At 38.5% G+C, this 15759-nt stretch overlaps 2 protein-coding genes across 2 annotated transcripts in view; one reads left to right on the plus strand and one right to left on the minus strand.

Moving 5' to 3' along the window:
• Positions 1-51: 51 nt before the first annotated feature.
• On the minus strand, positions 52-2036 carry LOC149932650 (uncharacterized). The gene is made up of 2 exons (XM_090155747.1): positions 1281-2036; positions 52-1216 (listed from the first exon to the last, which is right to left on the minus strand). Exons 1-2 carry the CDS (start codon positions 1620-1622, stop codon positions 740-742), a joined length of 819 nt encoding a protein of 272 aa, XP_090011873.1. The 5' UTR covers positions 1623-2036; the 3' UTR covers positions 52-739.
• A 559-nt stretch (positions 2037-2595) lies between these two features.
• The window catches only part of Drak (Death-associated protein kinase related), a 57196-nt gene continuing 44032 nt past the window's right edge, over positions 2596-15759 (plus strand). The window contains exons 1-2 of the mRNA XM_090156857.1: positions 2596-2779; positions 3728-3892. Of these exons, the coding sequence (XP_090012983.1) occupies positions 3744-3892 (149 nt within the window). The 5' untranslated portion in view covers positions 2596-2779; positions 3728-3743. The remainder of the gene's footprint in view (positions 2780-3727; positions 3893-15759) is intronic.

Consider the following 15759-nt stretch of genomic DNA (forward strand, 5'->3'; position numbering starts at 1 on the left):
TATAATATCATTCCATAGGTATGGTAATTCCTATTCTTCACCTACAGTATGTTTACAAAGAGGTTTTTGCTGAACATACTATATAGCTGACCTCATAGGCTTTAAAAACACCTCACTAGAAGGGAATTTTCTTTTTCTAATAACGTGACTCTGTGAATAGCTCACAGTAAAATACTTTTCAAAGAAGCATACTTATGGAAAATATTATACTCTTACGATATTATGTAATGATTTCTTAGTTTATGGAAGACTCCACAGATTCTAGCTCAGTTTAAGGCACTGGGTAAAGGAATGGATTTGTTTGCTGCAAACATAACATCGTTTTCTTTAAAGGGAATATAACCTCAACAATTTTAAGGATTACTTCCGTAAGAAACCACTAAGCAACACCAAAAATTTCAGAATGTCATACGAGAGGGTTGCCAATATTGGAAACATAAATAATAGAGTGTTGTCGTCTGAAACCCTGCGACGTCACCATTGTAATTTGCCTATTGATAAAAAACGGTAACTGTCATGGCGGCCACTATTAACACTACAGCTGTGACGTTACAAGTTTCCAAAATCGTATCAGACGACAACACTCTATAGAGGTTGTAGTCCCTTTAAATGATTAAATTTAATTATACTGACCAAGCTGTTTCCCTAAATGAATGCTTTCAACAGTTTTTGATAATTTTTATGTAATAATTCATAGTCTCTCTGTTTTGAGTTAAATTTTCTGGTAAAATGGAAGTTATTATTCAGAGTTGGCTGAGGAGTTTGGTTTAGGAATGTCCTCTTCAGTGTCACTCATATTTTCATATGATACGGAATCATTTCCATCATTTTCATTTGACTCCTGATCTGTGGTGTTATCAAGTTTAGACACGTGACTTCGCCTTGGCGTTTTTCTAAGGGAACGACTACTATGTGGCACACTTTTCTGTTCCTCGATTTTTGGACAATATTCGTCAGACACCTCTTCCGTATCTGTCGTATCACTTTCGGAAACTCTTCTCTTTCTTGAAAACTTAGTTTTTCTCCCTTTGGCGTTCATAAGCCTACGCCTTTTGACAACTTTCCTTGAGCTCATAGTTCTCGTCTCAACACACATATCTTCGCTGTTAATATGAGGTTCATTTTTTATGTTAACTTCTCCCTCACCCTCCACCAACACAACTGATAGAAACGGAAGCTCCTCCAGAGTTCCGTGAATATCTTCTGGCTTCAATTTCTAGAGTAATGTAAAAACATATTTCAAATATTTAATTAAAAAATTTTAACATTTAACTTTTTACCACAGCATTTTGTTTGCTAAGTTTTCTTTTGTTTATTAAATTCTGCACTGAGCTCGGAAAATGGCTTATATCTCTCTCTTCCTCTTCTTGGTAATGATTAGGTATCGGTTGAATTGGTTCTTCAATTGGTTTATGCAAATTTCCAAAAAGTTGGGAGGGTACAGAATCATTGTAGGATGCTGCTGGCTTTTCATTCGCAAATATATGTTTTGAATTGTTTTTATAGGCAACATTACCCTTATCACTTCTTAGTCTATTTTGAAAAGTGTAAATTTCTTTTTCGTCCGTCGTAATTTTTTGTTGAATTTTATTTTTAAGTCTAAATAATAATTGGTTTTCCATGATTATAAAAGTAAATAAGTTTATGAAATCACATTAGTTGATAGTGCGCGGCAAGAAAAAGGTCTATTGTAATAGTTTCATCCCCACTTTTGAGTTCGCGATATTAAATAGAGCGGTTACATGCAATCTAACACATTTCATTGAAATTTTATACCTAAAGCGTATTATTTTTAAATGACTCGGCGAACTTGATTATTTGAAAAAAATTAATAACGCAAATATTTGTAGCCTTTTTTTGAGCCTTGACACGTAATGGTTTTACGGGCGCCTTCGTTATTGTTCAAAAAATTCCGTTTGATTTACAGCAAATACGAATTTAAGGGGCAGGATTGACTGCAAGTTTAGATGGCGCCACTGAGCCAGCGGTGATAGGAATGTATTTAACGATTTTACACGATAAAAGATGGCGATATTATCTACGCGTTGTTCCAAAGAAATAAGATTCAAAGTGTGGCTTATTATGTGACTTAATTTTGATCAACCTACATTTTTCTGTAGCGTCGATGAATTGTATTTAAAAAAGAGCTCACATTGGATGCGGTTCATACACTTCAATTAGTGTTTGGTATTAAGTAAACATGCTATCATATCATTGATATATAGTATTCATGAGCTGTGCTGTCACGTGGTATCCGAAAGCTTTGATTACTGTTTTGGCGAACTTAGCTCTTGTCACCCATTCATTTAATCATGAAAAACATGACCCTTAAGTCTTTTTTGCACTACAATATATAATATAAATAAATTAGTATCTAAATTCCTAATACATGTTCCCCCTCCCAAAAATTGTTTGAAGCAGGAGGGGAAGAGAGAAACCAACGTAATCACGGATACCCGAGAGGATGCTGGTGCGCTCAGAGGGAGAGAGAAAGAGACAAGGGGGCAAAAAACCCTCACCTCAGCTCAGCTTCCAGAAACTACCGCCTAGTAGGAAAACCTCCAACGCAAACGGTTTTCCTGGCTGAACGTAGACCGTTTTTTGAGAGCAGGCAGTGCTCTCGTCGGTTGTTGCTTTGTCGGCAGGTCCCTTTAATGTGTCCCGCTAGTTTCGTTTTTGTTCGCGTCCAAAATTCATTTTTGCCATAGCAGCCCGCCCCTTGTTTGAAAAATTTTGTTCAACCAAATATTATTCTCCACAATATTGGGAAGCTATTTTGGTGAGTTTATTTAAAATGAAATTTTTAATCGTTTTCCCGGAAGATTCTTCGGAAATACGCCGAGGCCTACATGTAGTTCAACGTAAACGCGTTTTAAATTTCGTATTTTAGAACATTCTTGTTTATTTACTTCGTATGTCAACGCTTTTCTTAGTCTAGGGCTAGGGCACTCTATCTACACTGATAATTTTGCTATAATGTCATTCAGCCTACACTTGATATGTTGAGTGAAACGACTGATAATGACATAGATACCAAGAATTTAGACTTCACGAAATATTTAAAATCACAAAATATAACTGGGCTGATAGTATTCCTTAAGAAGTTTAGCTTAATAGGTAAGACTTTTTTTCCCCAAGTACCTTTCCTATTAACTTTAAACAACTTAGTCATATTTTCCAATATTTCGAGGAAAGTCAGCGTTACATCAGCCAAAGGGTTCGTTCTGAATATGTCCCTAATTTCCGTCAAAATACCTCGCGGGACCCCTGTTTTTTCAACACGGGTTTTGTACGTAGAGCGGTGTCATGTAAAGGGAATTCCCGCGGGCCGTGTATTCTTCTTACCCGTTCATTCATGGTCCCCCCAGGCTGCCTCCGAAATCATTCATTTTCGACACCCCCTTTTTCTCCATCATCGCGTACTCCTGGGTGACTTCGTACACACGCCGAAACTCGAAAGAACCCAGTATGCAAATATTGCGAAATGGGACCTTTTCATAAAGACAACTCGCCTCGGGCCTAGGCCTTTCGTTCAAATATTTTCCTAAAATTTCTAGGTCGGTTTTCTTTAAACACCTTAGGGTAAAAAATATTTTTCAATATTTTCTATAACCATCTCTGAACTAGTTTTAATCACTTTTTTTTATCTAATATTATTTCAAAGTGAAAAATGGGAATCGCCTCAAACCGGGTTTAATTTGAATCCGCGTTTTTTATATTGGTTTAGGCTAGTTGAAATCTAAATGGACGAGAATTGGAATCCAGCGGACAGCCAAGACAACGGACTCATGGCGCAAGGATTTCTCTCCGAGACTTTCTACCCTGATATGTTGACCATTAAAACCGAACCGTTGACCGATACCTACACCATGGAGGCTAGACCCTTTGCCAGGTAAATACTGCTTTTCAATTATGCTTAAATTGAGTGAAAATGAACACTAGTAAGAGACATCCGCATCGGCATTCAAGTGTCGATTAGATAAATATAAAAACTGGGGCTGACCTGTTGTTCATTTCAGCATTACTTACTATTAGCCTTTTTTTTTAATTTTATTACTGTCGCTTCATATGTATCTTTTTTTTGTGAAATTCTGTTTTTTTATTTTCGTTTTTCGGGCACTATCATTGTTTCAATATTAATGTAAATAGTTTCATTTGTTTCGAGCGTTACAGTATCTTTTGTATCGCGTATCAGGGCCCAATAAGTGCACAGCTTTTTTTTATCCTGAATTAAAACATTATTATATAAGAACGGTTAAGCCACGTATAGGGGCAGGGGCCCCGAACTAAAATACTGGATACGCTACTGTTATTCGGGTGTATATTGTACGCCTTGAAGTTACATCTACACTCCGACAGTAAACGTCTACGAGGGGTGGGTACACCTTGAAAAGTGTTCTTTGTGATTTTATTACACAATATCGAGAAAGTTGATAAAAGTATCATCCAGTGGCAGATAAATATGGGGGGCGCCCCCCTTGAGTTTTTTCTGTATCCGCCACTGGTATCATCAGATATCATTCTTAACGAAATACCAGTACTCTATTTTGGTAAGGTTAGTGATAGGAGGGGGTTGTGATTCACCCGTAAGCAATGCTAAACAGGAAAGAGCATATAGATCTGTCTTTCAGCTTATAGCGGGAAAAACGCTAAAAAAATCCGCCGCAAAGAGCGACCTAAACGGGGTTTAGCTAAAGTTGTATAACTAGAAAAATCTGGGATCGGATGAGTCATTCCTTGTCTCCCCCTTATAATCTAAATAAACCTTGATTTTTTTCTCTCACTCGTTTTACCCTCTAGTGATATTTTCGTCACTTTTTCCTCCCTATAAAGGTTTGGGTCGTTTAGGCCTTTGTAGGTACAGTTTAGACGACTCTAGCTTTAAAAATAAACCCCATGAATGAAATTTACCCGCAGCTTGGTCATGAACTTTATTCTCCGTAGTCCGTACGAGGGGGAGAAAATGACGTAAGACGACACGAACGACGGTGACAAGCGTTAGTATTAAAAATCCCATCTTTGATACTATTTTTACGAGTTCGATCTTTCACGTTTTTGGGGGGAAATCGAAATTAAGGTTATTGCTTATAATTATCACCATTTCCGATATAAGAGTAAAGAGAATCGAATTGGCGTGAAATTATATTTTATTAAGGGTGAAACCCGGCGTTATATAAAGCGATAAATTCAAATTATCTCGTTACGCCTTTTTCTTTACGCTCTATAAAAAAGGCCACCTTTTTCTACTGACGGAAAATAAAAGTTCGTGACCTCGCACGTTTTCGTTTTAAAACAGCGGCATTTTCTTCGCAAATAATGGAGAAAGGGCGCGCGTTTTTTCCTCCATATTATTTTAAGACATTCTTTGTCATTAACAACCTAACCGCGTTTGCATTATCTTCTTTACTCGACCATCGGCTTTCACAAAAGCGTGGTGGCCAACAAAAATAGGAAAAAAATATTTAAATCGGTTGGGCATTAGCCGAGCCAAAAATAAATACTTCCTCGTGCCGAGATGGTAGCCAGGTTAAAAGTTTGCATTTTTTTATAACTTTTTTTTTCTACTTAGGAGGGTCTAGAGCCGCTAGTGTAACCCTTTCTTTCGACTCCCGGCTACATTACGCCCTTTTATCTCGTAGGCATAAATCAAACGGTATCTTCTACAGTCGTAAATAAGAGGCAATTGAGCGGTTTTGAAACTTGTCGAACATATTTCGTCAAACCTTTATTTACAATCTTTTTACAATTTGACACCGAAGAAACGTTTTATCAAATCGGCGTTGAAAAGGCAATTTTTCTTCTATCGCAGTTTATTTTGTACAGCGCGCTTCCTTAGAAATAATGTTTAGGAAAAGATAATATTATTACAAAAGGGGGAACGTCTTTCTGCCAAAAACAAGGGTATAATTATATTCGTAATTTTATTTTCACTTTCTGCGCCGTCGTAGGCTCGAAATGGCAAATATATGATTTTAGAATGGGAACGCGCGTTAAATAACTAATCTGTTGCGTATTAACTTTAATCTATGGCTGTGGCGTTATCTCCGCGGATACCGCTATACTTTAATTCAAATTATTCGTATATGAAACGAACCAGCAGGTATATAAGAGTCATTATCTATTCGTCGCCGTTATCCGTTTCCTGACAAGAGCGAAGCTTGTGTATTCCACACTGGCCTATTATTTCCCGGTTTATTTTGAGACTCGTCGCGCGTTACACATTTTTCATCCACCCTTCGTTCCACTCGGCCTCTTATTACGCGTGTGGAATTTTTTTTTTAAACAATAGTTGTCTATTGTCTTTTGGACGCTACCGCTATATTAGAAGCCCCCCTCTCCCTGTTCCCAGTCTTGTATTATATTTTGCGTCGTTCGATCCTTGACCCGACGACGTTGGTGACTTATTTTGGCAATTCAACCAACTGCGCCAGTCACCCGTTGTTTTAATATTAGAAGAGACGTCTTGTTCTTCGGGTCGAGCGGAACGAGCGTTAAGGGTCACGCTTTGCCTTTCAAAAATAACCACCTTTATAACCTTTCTCTACTGACTCCCATTGTCTCTATTATTGTCTCGTTGATAGCGTCCATCGCTTCCTGTTCTAGTCTATTCGGAGACCGCGCCACAAATTGCAATTTAGTTTGATAATCGTGGGAAGTATTTCAAAATTAAAAATACCTCCGTGTTTGTTTTGTGTATTTTAAATATATTGCAAACAGGGTTGCCACAATACCTAGAATTCTTGATAAATGTCCGGTAATTTTAATAGGAGTAAAAACGCGAACAAGTAAAGAGACCAAAAAGTGTGGGAGAAAACTAAGCTTTATTGGGGAAAAATATGCGGTACTTCGGCCGATAGGCCTTCAAGGCGAAAAACTTAAGACTAACCGACAATTTTAAAATGTTTAAAAAATAACAATAATAATAATTTTAATAACTTGTATAAAAGTTAGGAAATTGAATTTCTGTCGCAAATGTATACTAAAATATGGGATAAAGATTTCCAAAATTTTTACATAAAATAAGTCTGGGAAATAAATTTAAACATTTTTATTGTCCATGGCTTAACATTTGACGGTTAAGAAGGCGTTTTAAAAATAAAATTACGCGTGGAGATCTTTATAATTATAAACAGGAGCTTTTTGTCAACTTATTAAGTAAAAAATCGAGGAATTTGAATTAAAAAAAGCTGTTTCTACCCTGGATAACGATTCGTCAAAATGTACTATTTATAGGAATTTATACTTAAATAATAATGCAATAAAATAGTTGAAATCGCGATAACAATATTTCGAAACTATTTTTATTTCTCGAGACTCGACGTCTAATTAGGAGGCATTTTTACTATTAGATTTTTAATTGAGGACGAAGCCTTGTTTTAAAAGATGGTATTTTGGATGGGAAAGTACGTTTAACGTTCGCTGATGTCAGTAGTAGAGAAAATGGCTATAACATGCCCGGTTAGGTGGGGGGTAGAGGCCGCCCGAATAGCGAAGATGCCTCGAGGGAAGGTCGTTGGACAAGCTACCTCAAGGTCGTTCCCCAAAAATTGGCGTTTTCTTTCTTTGCTTTTGGAAAATAGACGTGTAAATTCGGGAAGAAGGTTGAGCTCCTTCTCAGGCGTCCCAATCCTAAACGCTTTAGAATAGAGATTCCGACGGCCAATGGGCTTTTCTTTATTCCACCCCGGGAACAATCATTATATCTTTAAAAAGAAGCTGGAGAGTCACCGGGTACTTAACGGAGATTCGCGAAATAAGGGTAAAGTCTGCTACTTTTCTGCCTTTCACCGGGCTGTCTAGTGGGTGGTTTTCCGCGTCTTGGGTTTTCTTCTTTTGAAGGGAGGAGATACCCCGCGGGTACATTCGCGCAAACCTGGGCAGGTGCCTCGCACGAGATGATGGGATATGGCTATATATATCCTCCCCCCCCCCCCTTTTATAAAACTAGCCCCCCCCCTATTTCTGCCGAGTGTTTATGGGTGTCTTTGACCCGACCTTGAACTGGTGGAAGTTGAAAACAGGATTGTACTTCACGTTTCCTCCGCCGGCATCGTTTCTTTTCGCGGTAATGATGAAATTATCATTCGACAGATGCTTTAATTGGAATTATTACAGAGCCGAATGAAGCGAATATCAGGGGCTTGGAATATTTTAAATTTACACGCTATTTTTTTTCCACGCCAAATGGTTGTCGGCGCGCCGCGTAAAATTTCAATTTTAGACACCTTAGCGTATATACGTAGCAACAACTTCACGTGCAGCTTTCCACCTTTGCCTAAAGCTCTACAGCGTCCTTGCTCCGTGTCGCCTTCGCAATTCTGATAGTAAATAAGAACGCAGCTGCTTTACCTTTGATTCGAATAAGGTTGTATTGGTACGGGCGCATCTGGGTGAATTTTGATATTTTTACGAATGTGGGAAATCCATAAATCTTAGTTTGAAAACACGTTTATTCGACGGTCTCTTTTTCGTCTTTTAAATTCGGGTCGTGACTTTTTTAAGCGACTTTATTCAAAGTGTTAGATCCGCCTGTATTAAAACTCGACGGTTTTTCAATTTTTATCGCAGTTTTAATTCCTTTTTTTTTAATAATTTAAATGGCAACCTATGAAATGGGCGACTCCCAATCGCTCCGAGCGCTAAACTATTTTTCTAACGCCTTAAAACTGACGAGTAATTGCTCTTTCTCTCCTTATCTCTCACTTAGAATTTTAATTATATTTCTTTTGTGTTGCCCGGGATTTGTTGAAATTGGTAATAATGGAATAACCTCGCACCGTTTTCCCCGTACGCTACTAAAATAAGGTTCCTCGCGACTCCTTAACGCGTAGGTCGTGTTTTTATCGCTGTACTTCCACCGGGAGCTCCGCAGTTTTGCAGTCGTGAAACACGCGCCCTTCAGCCGTAATTTATTGTGATTGAAAAAAAAACAAGTAATTTTTCAAAATGTGTATCGTAAACACTGGTTTCCTTTATTCTTTTAACCCTTGTATAAAAATAATTTCACTTTTTTTGACGCCACCATGGTCGTATTTCTACTTTCCGACTCTTACAACTTTCTATCAAACGCGATTGTACGTGTAGTAAGGATTAAATTTTATGACCATAAGTACAACTATAACGGGCTTGGGGGGGGGGGGGAGGAAGCCAAGGTCGAAAATCTTAATTTTTTAATCAGTAAGGTTGGGGAGAATTGTTATAGAGTAATATTCTTAATTAACTTAATTACTAGGTGCCGATGGTTTGTTTTAGGGTCCCGTGATGTGGTTTAATTGTGTTGAATTTGTCACGGGTAATGATAATTAGTAAATTACTAGCGTAGTTTCAACGCATCGCCGCTAAAGCCAAGGTATAGAGATAATTTTAAAAACTTGCCATCGCCCCAAAGATTTATTAGAGATTTATACGCCAGCCGACAACCTTCCAACCGAAAAGAAAAAGGTTCTTGACGAAATTTAACGGTTTTGAATTTCCATTTTTTTTAAGTGTTTAAGAGTTATTTATACTTTCGTAGCGAATAATACTTATTTCTTTTATTCAAATTTGGAAAAAAGAAACCGTTCAAATCCTTGGACATATTCTTTTACCATATCCATTTACAGCCAAAATGAATTAGAAAAAAAATAGCTGTTTTGAAGGCTGTACTTCAAATTTAGCCCCTCTCCGCTCCCTCCCTCCGTGTCTTTAAATTTTAACATCTTCCGCCCAAAATCTTTGTCTCCAACCGAATCTCCCTACCTTTAGAAATCTTTCTATTCGGGTAAAGCCTTGACGTACGCGCTTAGTAATCGCGGCGTCCGTATAGTTACGCTTTAAACTTTTTTTCTGAGAAATTCGGTAGCTACGGAAACCCCTCTCATTGGGCGCGCGGGATGACCATATCGGGATTCAACCCTTTTCGTTGGCGTGGTCGCGGCTCAGTTCGGCTGTTCAACTCTTCCCAACTCGCGAATAAAATAAATTTCCAATTTAGCCTTGAATTCGTCAGAATTTATTTGAGAAATTCTTTAAACTATATCCTTAACTTTTGTACGTGGCTCGTAAAAAGTACGAATTTTGGTGTTGATTGATATACTAAGAAACGAGTTTTTTGGCAAATCTATTCAACCGTTATTTTATCGACTCCGAAAGTCGCGGTTTTCTCCAAAGCCGACTTTTCCCCCAATAAAGGAAATGGCGATGTGTCGAATTCGAAATAAAAGAAATAGGCAATAACGCGGAGTGACCTTGGTTGCCCGAAATTGGTAGGAATGATAATAATAACTCTACAGAGTGTTTACCTTTTTTTTTAAAGAAAACTTGCAAACGGTTCTTTTTCGATCACCTCAAGGTGACAATAAAATGTCTCAGAATGTTGTCTCGCTGCTGGTGACTTTATTACTACGTCTCGATCGCTTCCGAACAAATGATTTAAAAAAAATACCTACGCATTATGGGTATTAAAACGCGCGTTTTGTGTTTCGGAGAGGGGTATTATATTTAAGACACCCCAAGGATTTTGCGGCTTGAAAAATCGACGTTTGAAATTTTAAAATATTCGAACTATCTCCGTGGTGCGCCGATTCTGACGGAGAAAAAAAAGCCCGTTTCCCCCCAGCCTCCTTTTACCATTACTTAGAATAGCTCGAAGGCTTTCACGTTTATAAAAGGTGATTTCGGATATTCCCAGCTGTTTTTTCATTCGCGCAAGTACAGCTGTTTGGTTTTTCCGTGTTGTTTGTAGTACATTTAACAGAATCGTGGTCTAATAGTCGCGTATAAGTTAGTCAAGGTTAAGGGGTCAAGTTGACAAGCGCTGGTTTTCAAGCCCTTCTTTGGACGTCTCATATCAATAAGAGTAATTTCACTTCGTAGCTTTGGCTACGGCCCCCATTTTGTGCGGGCAGAACTGCCAGTTCGGCTCTTTTACAGCCCAATTTGGCTTCTTTTTGTCTGCTTGCGGGGAAAAATGAATTGGGCTACTTTTCGCAGGTTTTCGATAATATACAGTAAAATCGGTAGGATACAAATTTCTTTCAAAGGAATAGAGTAATGGCAGTGCTACGTCACACAACGTCACCCATGCTTTTTCCTAATCACGAACAATTCGCGCCCACAATGGCGGTCATGGCCAAAGCTACGAAGTGCTACTACTCTATAGTCTATACGCTTTAAAGCACTCCGACATATATTACTCTCAATATATTAATTCACTTTTTAAAGAAATCATGGTGTAAAAAAATATTTCGAATTATAAAAATTGGAGTTTTTATAAAATTTCCCATGACACTTAAAACTGTTGAGAAATTACGCGACATCACGCAAACACCAATATTTTGAAAAGCGAGCCTTCTAAAAAAAACTCGCGTTAAATTGGGCTTGTTTATTAAATATGGCCTATTTTAAATTGGGCTCCTTTGAAGAGCTGTTGGGCGGTAGAGGTAAAATTATATCTGGCAGCTCTCTGTGCGGGTTTTTTTCTCTATGCGAAAAAGCATGGATGACGTCGTGTCACGTGAGACTGACATTACTGAATATACGATAGTGCTTGGTAATGAAACGGCTATTACTATTAACAGAAGTTTATAACATACCTCTTTCGAAAGTTCTTATTGGCCTAGATGGCTAATTCTCTCATAAGGGATAAATTATAAGCTTCTATTATTACTTGTAGTTGGGTACACTTGGTCAAATTAGGGGATTATTCTAGTTTCTGCCCTTTTTACCTTCGCTTCGTACAGACGTCACTACTTCGATAATAGTGAGTGGGTCTCCATCCCGGCTTGGCTTGTGGGCCTTCCCTGATTTCGCCGCTGACTCACGCGGTGGCGTTTAGCCTACGGAGGATGACGGTGGCCAGTCAAGCTCGCAACCGAGCGTTTTCTCCAACGAAAAAGTATCTTTTCCTTTTTCCGTAGCGTATACCCCGGGTGGATCTCATTCGTCGTAGGGGGTATGAAAAGTAGAGCTTCATCCTTATAAAGCTTAGATTGTTATGGCTTTGTTTCGCGTATACGACTCGTTGGTGGTCTAAATTAATTTCTCCAGCGATTTTTATCCGGTAATGATTCTCCCACGCGTAAAGCTCCGCTTAACCAGTTGTTTTCATTATTTCTCAACCAATTTTCGTTTATGATTAAGCGTCTTTTGTTTGCCAAAAAACGTGGAAGGCTTGAGAAATGGCGGAAGTTTACCTTGATGCGAACTCTCGTAGAAATGAGGAGTTTCGCGCACGTTTTTAGAAATTCTAATATAAATATTTCCAGGCGCTCGTAGCTTGGAGAAGTAATAGGTTTATGTGGGCCGAAAATCACGATCGAAAACTTTCCCTTTTTGTATTAGACGAATGGATATTTTTTGGGCAAATCCTTTTAGGGCGATTGTCTAGTCCAGATAAAGGGACACTGTGTGATTCACGTTAAAAATATGTCCAACCATTTATGGGGCGCGACTTTCAACCTTTTTTCCCCATACATTCTTATCAGAATTATAAAACCATCGATAAAATTCTTGTAAAAAATAAATATACAAATTGAGCTTCGTAGAAGGTTGACACGCGTTGCTTTTAAAACGTAAACATCAATACTTGTAACCGTAACCCGGTTCGAACTTAATTACTTCACAAACCGGTATGACAACCGTCTTCCCTCCCGCATTAATTCGAAATGCGTTTTTGTCCCCAAATTTTGCTTTAAAGCCCACGGCTCTACCGCGATAGGGGGGGTTACGAAAAATCTCGTATTAAGGCTAGACTGAAGGGAGGGCGGAGGGACATTTATATTCTAGTAGGCCTGACCGGCCTTGTATGTCCTTGCGCTTCTACCCTGTAAGTCGCAATCGCTGTTGGGTGAACTTAAAAGGCTATACTCGACTCTGAATGTAATAATTAATTTCCAACTGGCGCGGTTATTTTTTCTTATTAGACTATGTTATTACGTACGTATCGAGATGGGGAAAATTATTTGATATAAAGCTATAATAGGCTGCTTTCGCGGTGTAACGAAAATGTGGTCGGGAAGATGGCCAACTTTTGTACATGGAACTTGTTTTCTTTCAATACGTATACGCACCCGCAAATTATTTTAATTTGTTATTACCACGTAGATAATTATCCTGATATCTCAACACCTTTTAAGGCCAGACTTTTACCTTTCCATACGCCAAATAATAATAATAATATTAATAATAATAATAGATTGCAGTGTGAGAAACAATGTTTTTTGTTTACATCAGTTGCTATTCGAAGAGAGAACCGCGGGGCGTGCGTCTAAAAATACATTTTAGCTAATTATCGAAAGGGGGCTTCGTACAATAAAGTAATTCTAATTAAAATCTCGCTAGTATAGGGACGCTTTGAACCGAGATACGGTACATTGTTTCTTTAGGCGACCGCGTATTAAGATAACGTTTTCGTTTTTAAAACTTAACGAAGACGCGCGGCTAAGTAGGGAAGGTTTCTTGGTTGGAGTTCGACGCCCTTTTGTGTCAATAAGGAAAGGCAATTCGGCCCCAACGAAGGCGCGTTTCGTCTTAGAAGCCGCGTGTTACCCGCAGAAAAGGATGTGTCGTTTTCACTAATTAAAAATCTGTTCGTTCGAGCCACCCGTAACCCCGTTCGCCGCTTTTACTTCACCCGCGCTTTCCGGAAGTTGACTTTTCCGCTCTCGTGGTTTCCTTGTGGCGTCCATTTTCTTCGGCGCGCTTGGCTAATCCGTCAGCGAGACCCCCGCTTCGACGCCATTGTAATCCGCGACTGAATGCGTATGCCGTAAGGAAGTAACGGGGCATCCTTATCTCCGGCTTAGTTGGCAGCGCGGTCGAAGGTGCGATGGCTCGGATAGTTTGCGAGTGGTTTTTGCAACCCAAGTTGGAATTGTTCGATTTCCGCGAGCTCAGCCAAAGTCTCCGGGAGTCGTTAACTTGGGAACTTTTTTGTTTTTACATTTTGTGTCCCATAAAGTCTTTATTTCGCGACGTTCTTAAATAACTTGGGGACTTGCCATTAGAATAGTGATTATTCAGCGCCTTTCAAAATGTTTCGCTGGGTCTATACCCGACAGCTTGAAAGCGTTAGAATGTTAGTCGCAGTCTTATCTTATCTTTCCATTATTGCGCCTTTCTAAATGATCAGAAATGACATTCGGCCTATTGCTCTACAAAACACGCGAGTACAAATCGCGAAGAAAAAGAATCGTGCTAAAATAATAAGAGCCGAGAAACCATCAATTTTTTAAAAACACGATAATAAGCGAATTCTTTTGTTAAATATACGCGTACGCGTTGGAATAAATTAACGTCAAGCGTATTCCGCTCTGTTCCAGTTTCCGTTGTAGACTCGCGCGCGTTGTTTAAAAAAAAACTGAGTGGAAACTAGATTCCACAATGAAATTTCGCGGCGTGAAAACAGTTAAAAACAGTTTAAAAATTAGTTTTCTCGAATCTAGGCTAAATTCGACGCCGTCAAAGAATGGGGCGCGCGTGTACACATCTTGATCTCCCCAAAGAGTAAAAATAATAATGGTTTAAAAGTATCGTTTAACCGGAGGTTTTTTTTTGTAAAAAGGCCGACTAAGCCGTCATTCCAAAGTGGCAGATATTGTGAATTTCGGGCTTATTTTAACTGACGTCTGTTTATAAGAAATTAAACTTAAACTCGGGAAGTTGGGAGGGGGAAGCGGATGGAGCATTAACCTCGATTTTTGTGTCCGTCTCTTTTCTACGCTGTGGTATACACTGTCCGTACCAACTTCTCTAGAACCATTGTCAAGTTTGAATCTATACGCTTTTTCGTGTATATTTTTGTAATGAAAAGTGTAGGGCGCTCCAGGCGGTTTTATAACAAAAGCCTATCGTGAGGTACCGGTATGGTTTTTTTTTTTTCGAGTATTTCAGCTACTGAGGTATATTTTTTTATATAAACATTGTACCACCATCCATTTTCTATAATTCCCGAAAAAGAAATTTAAAAACTAATTATGATGATGAACGCGTACTTTCGGGAAGGAGGTGCAAAACGGGGTACTTTTCGTTGAAACCTTTTCATAAAATGACTAGCCGCGCTACCGCACGAAGCTTTTTTTTGCGCATTTTTTATTCTAAAGATCGCGTGTTTTCGCCAAGCTTATTATTGTTAATTTTTACTCGTCTCTCGTTTGAAAGCTCAAATCAAATATATTAGCCAATCCAGTTTTGGCGAAGTGAAACGAAAGTTTTGTAAGACTTTCTTCTTCTGTTGTTTTAAGGGTTTTTTCCTCTGGAACAGAATTGAAACTCTTGGTGGGCCTCTTCTCTAGCAAAGTGTTCTTGACCTTTCGAGGGAGTCTATCTTAGATGGATCCTCCAAAAACTAACTTTGTTTTAGCTGTAGTCTGTTTTTCTAACGCTGTAGCTAAATAATGAGCTATTTTAACCTCTTCGGTCGTATTTACCCTACTCTTAATGAGGCCTATTAAAGGGAAGCGTTTATATATTTAGATAGAACCTTTATCTAGGTCTTATTCGAGCTACGTCATCACTCCGATAGGATAGAGATTTGATGAGTTTAAAAGTTTTTAGAATTTTTTCTCGTTTTCAAAATAAAACGAATACATTTTTGTTTAGAAAAAGTGTTCTCTATCCCTTATTACGTTTTCATCAACATTTTTTATCGAGTTAAGTCTAGCGTATTTTATTTACGTTTTTGCGTACGCGTATAAAGTCCGTTAAAAGATAACCCAATTCCTTCGTTATTTGAGCCAGGAAAAAAGTAATAATTTGATTTTAAGTATATAGCGAGACGAT

The sequence above is a fragment of the Leiobunum rupestre genome, chromosome 8 (genome assembly GCF_980474605.1).
Source record: "Leiobunum rupestre chromosome 8, qqLeiRupe1.1.hap1, whole genome shotgun sequence".
Taxonomy (NCBI): Eukaryota; Metazoa; Arthropoda; class Arachnida; order Opiliones; family Sclerosomatidae; genus Leiobunum; species Leiobunum rupestre.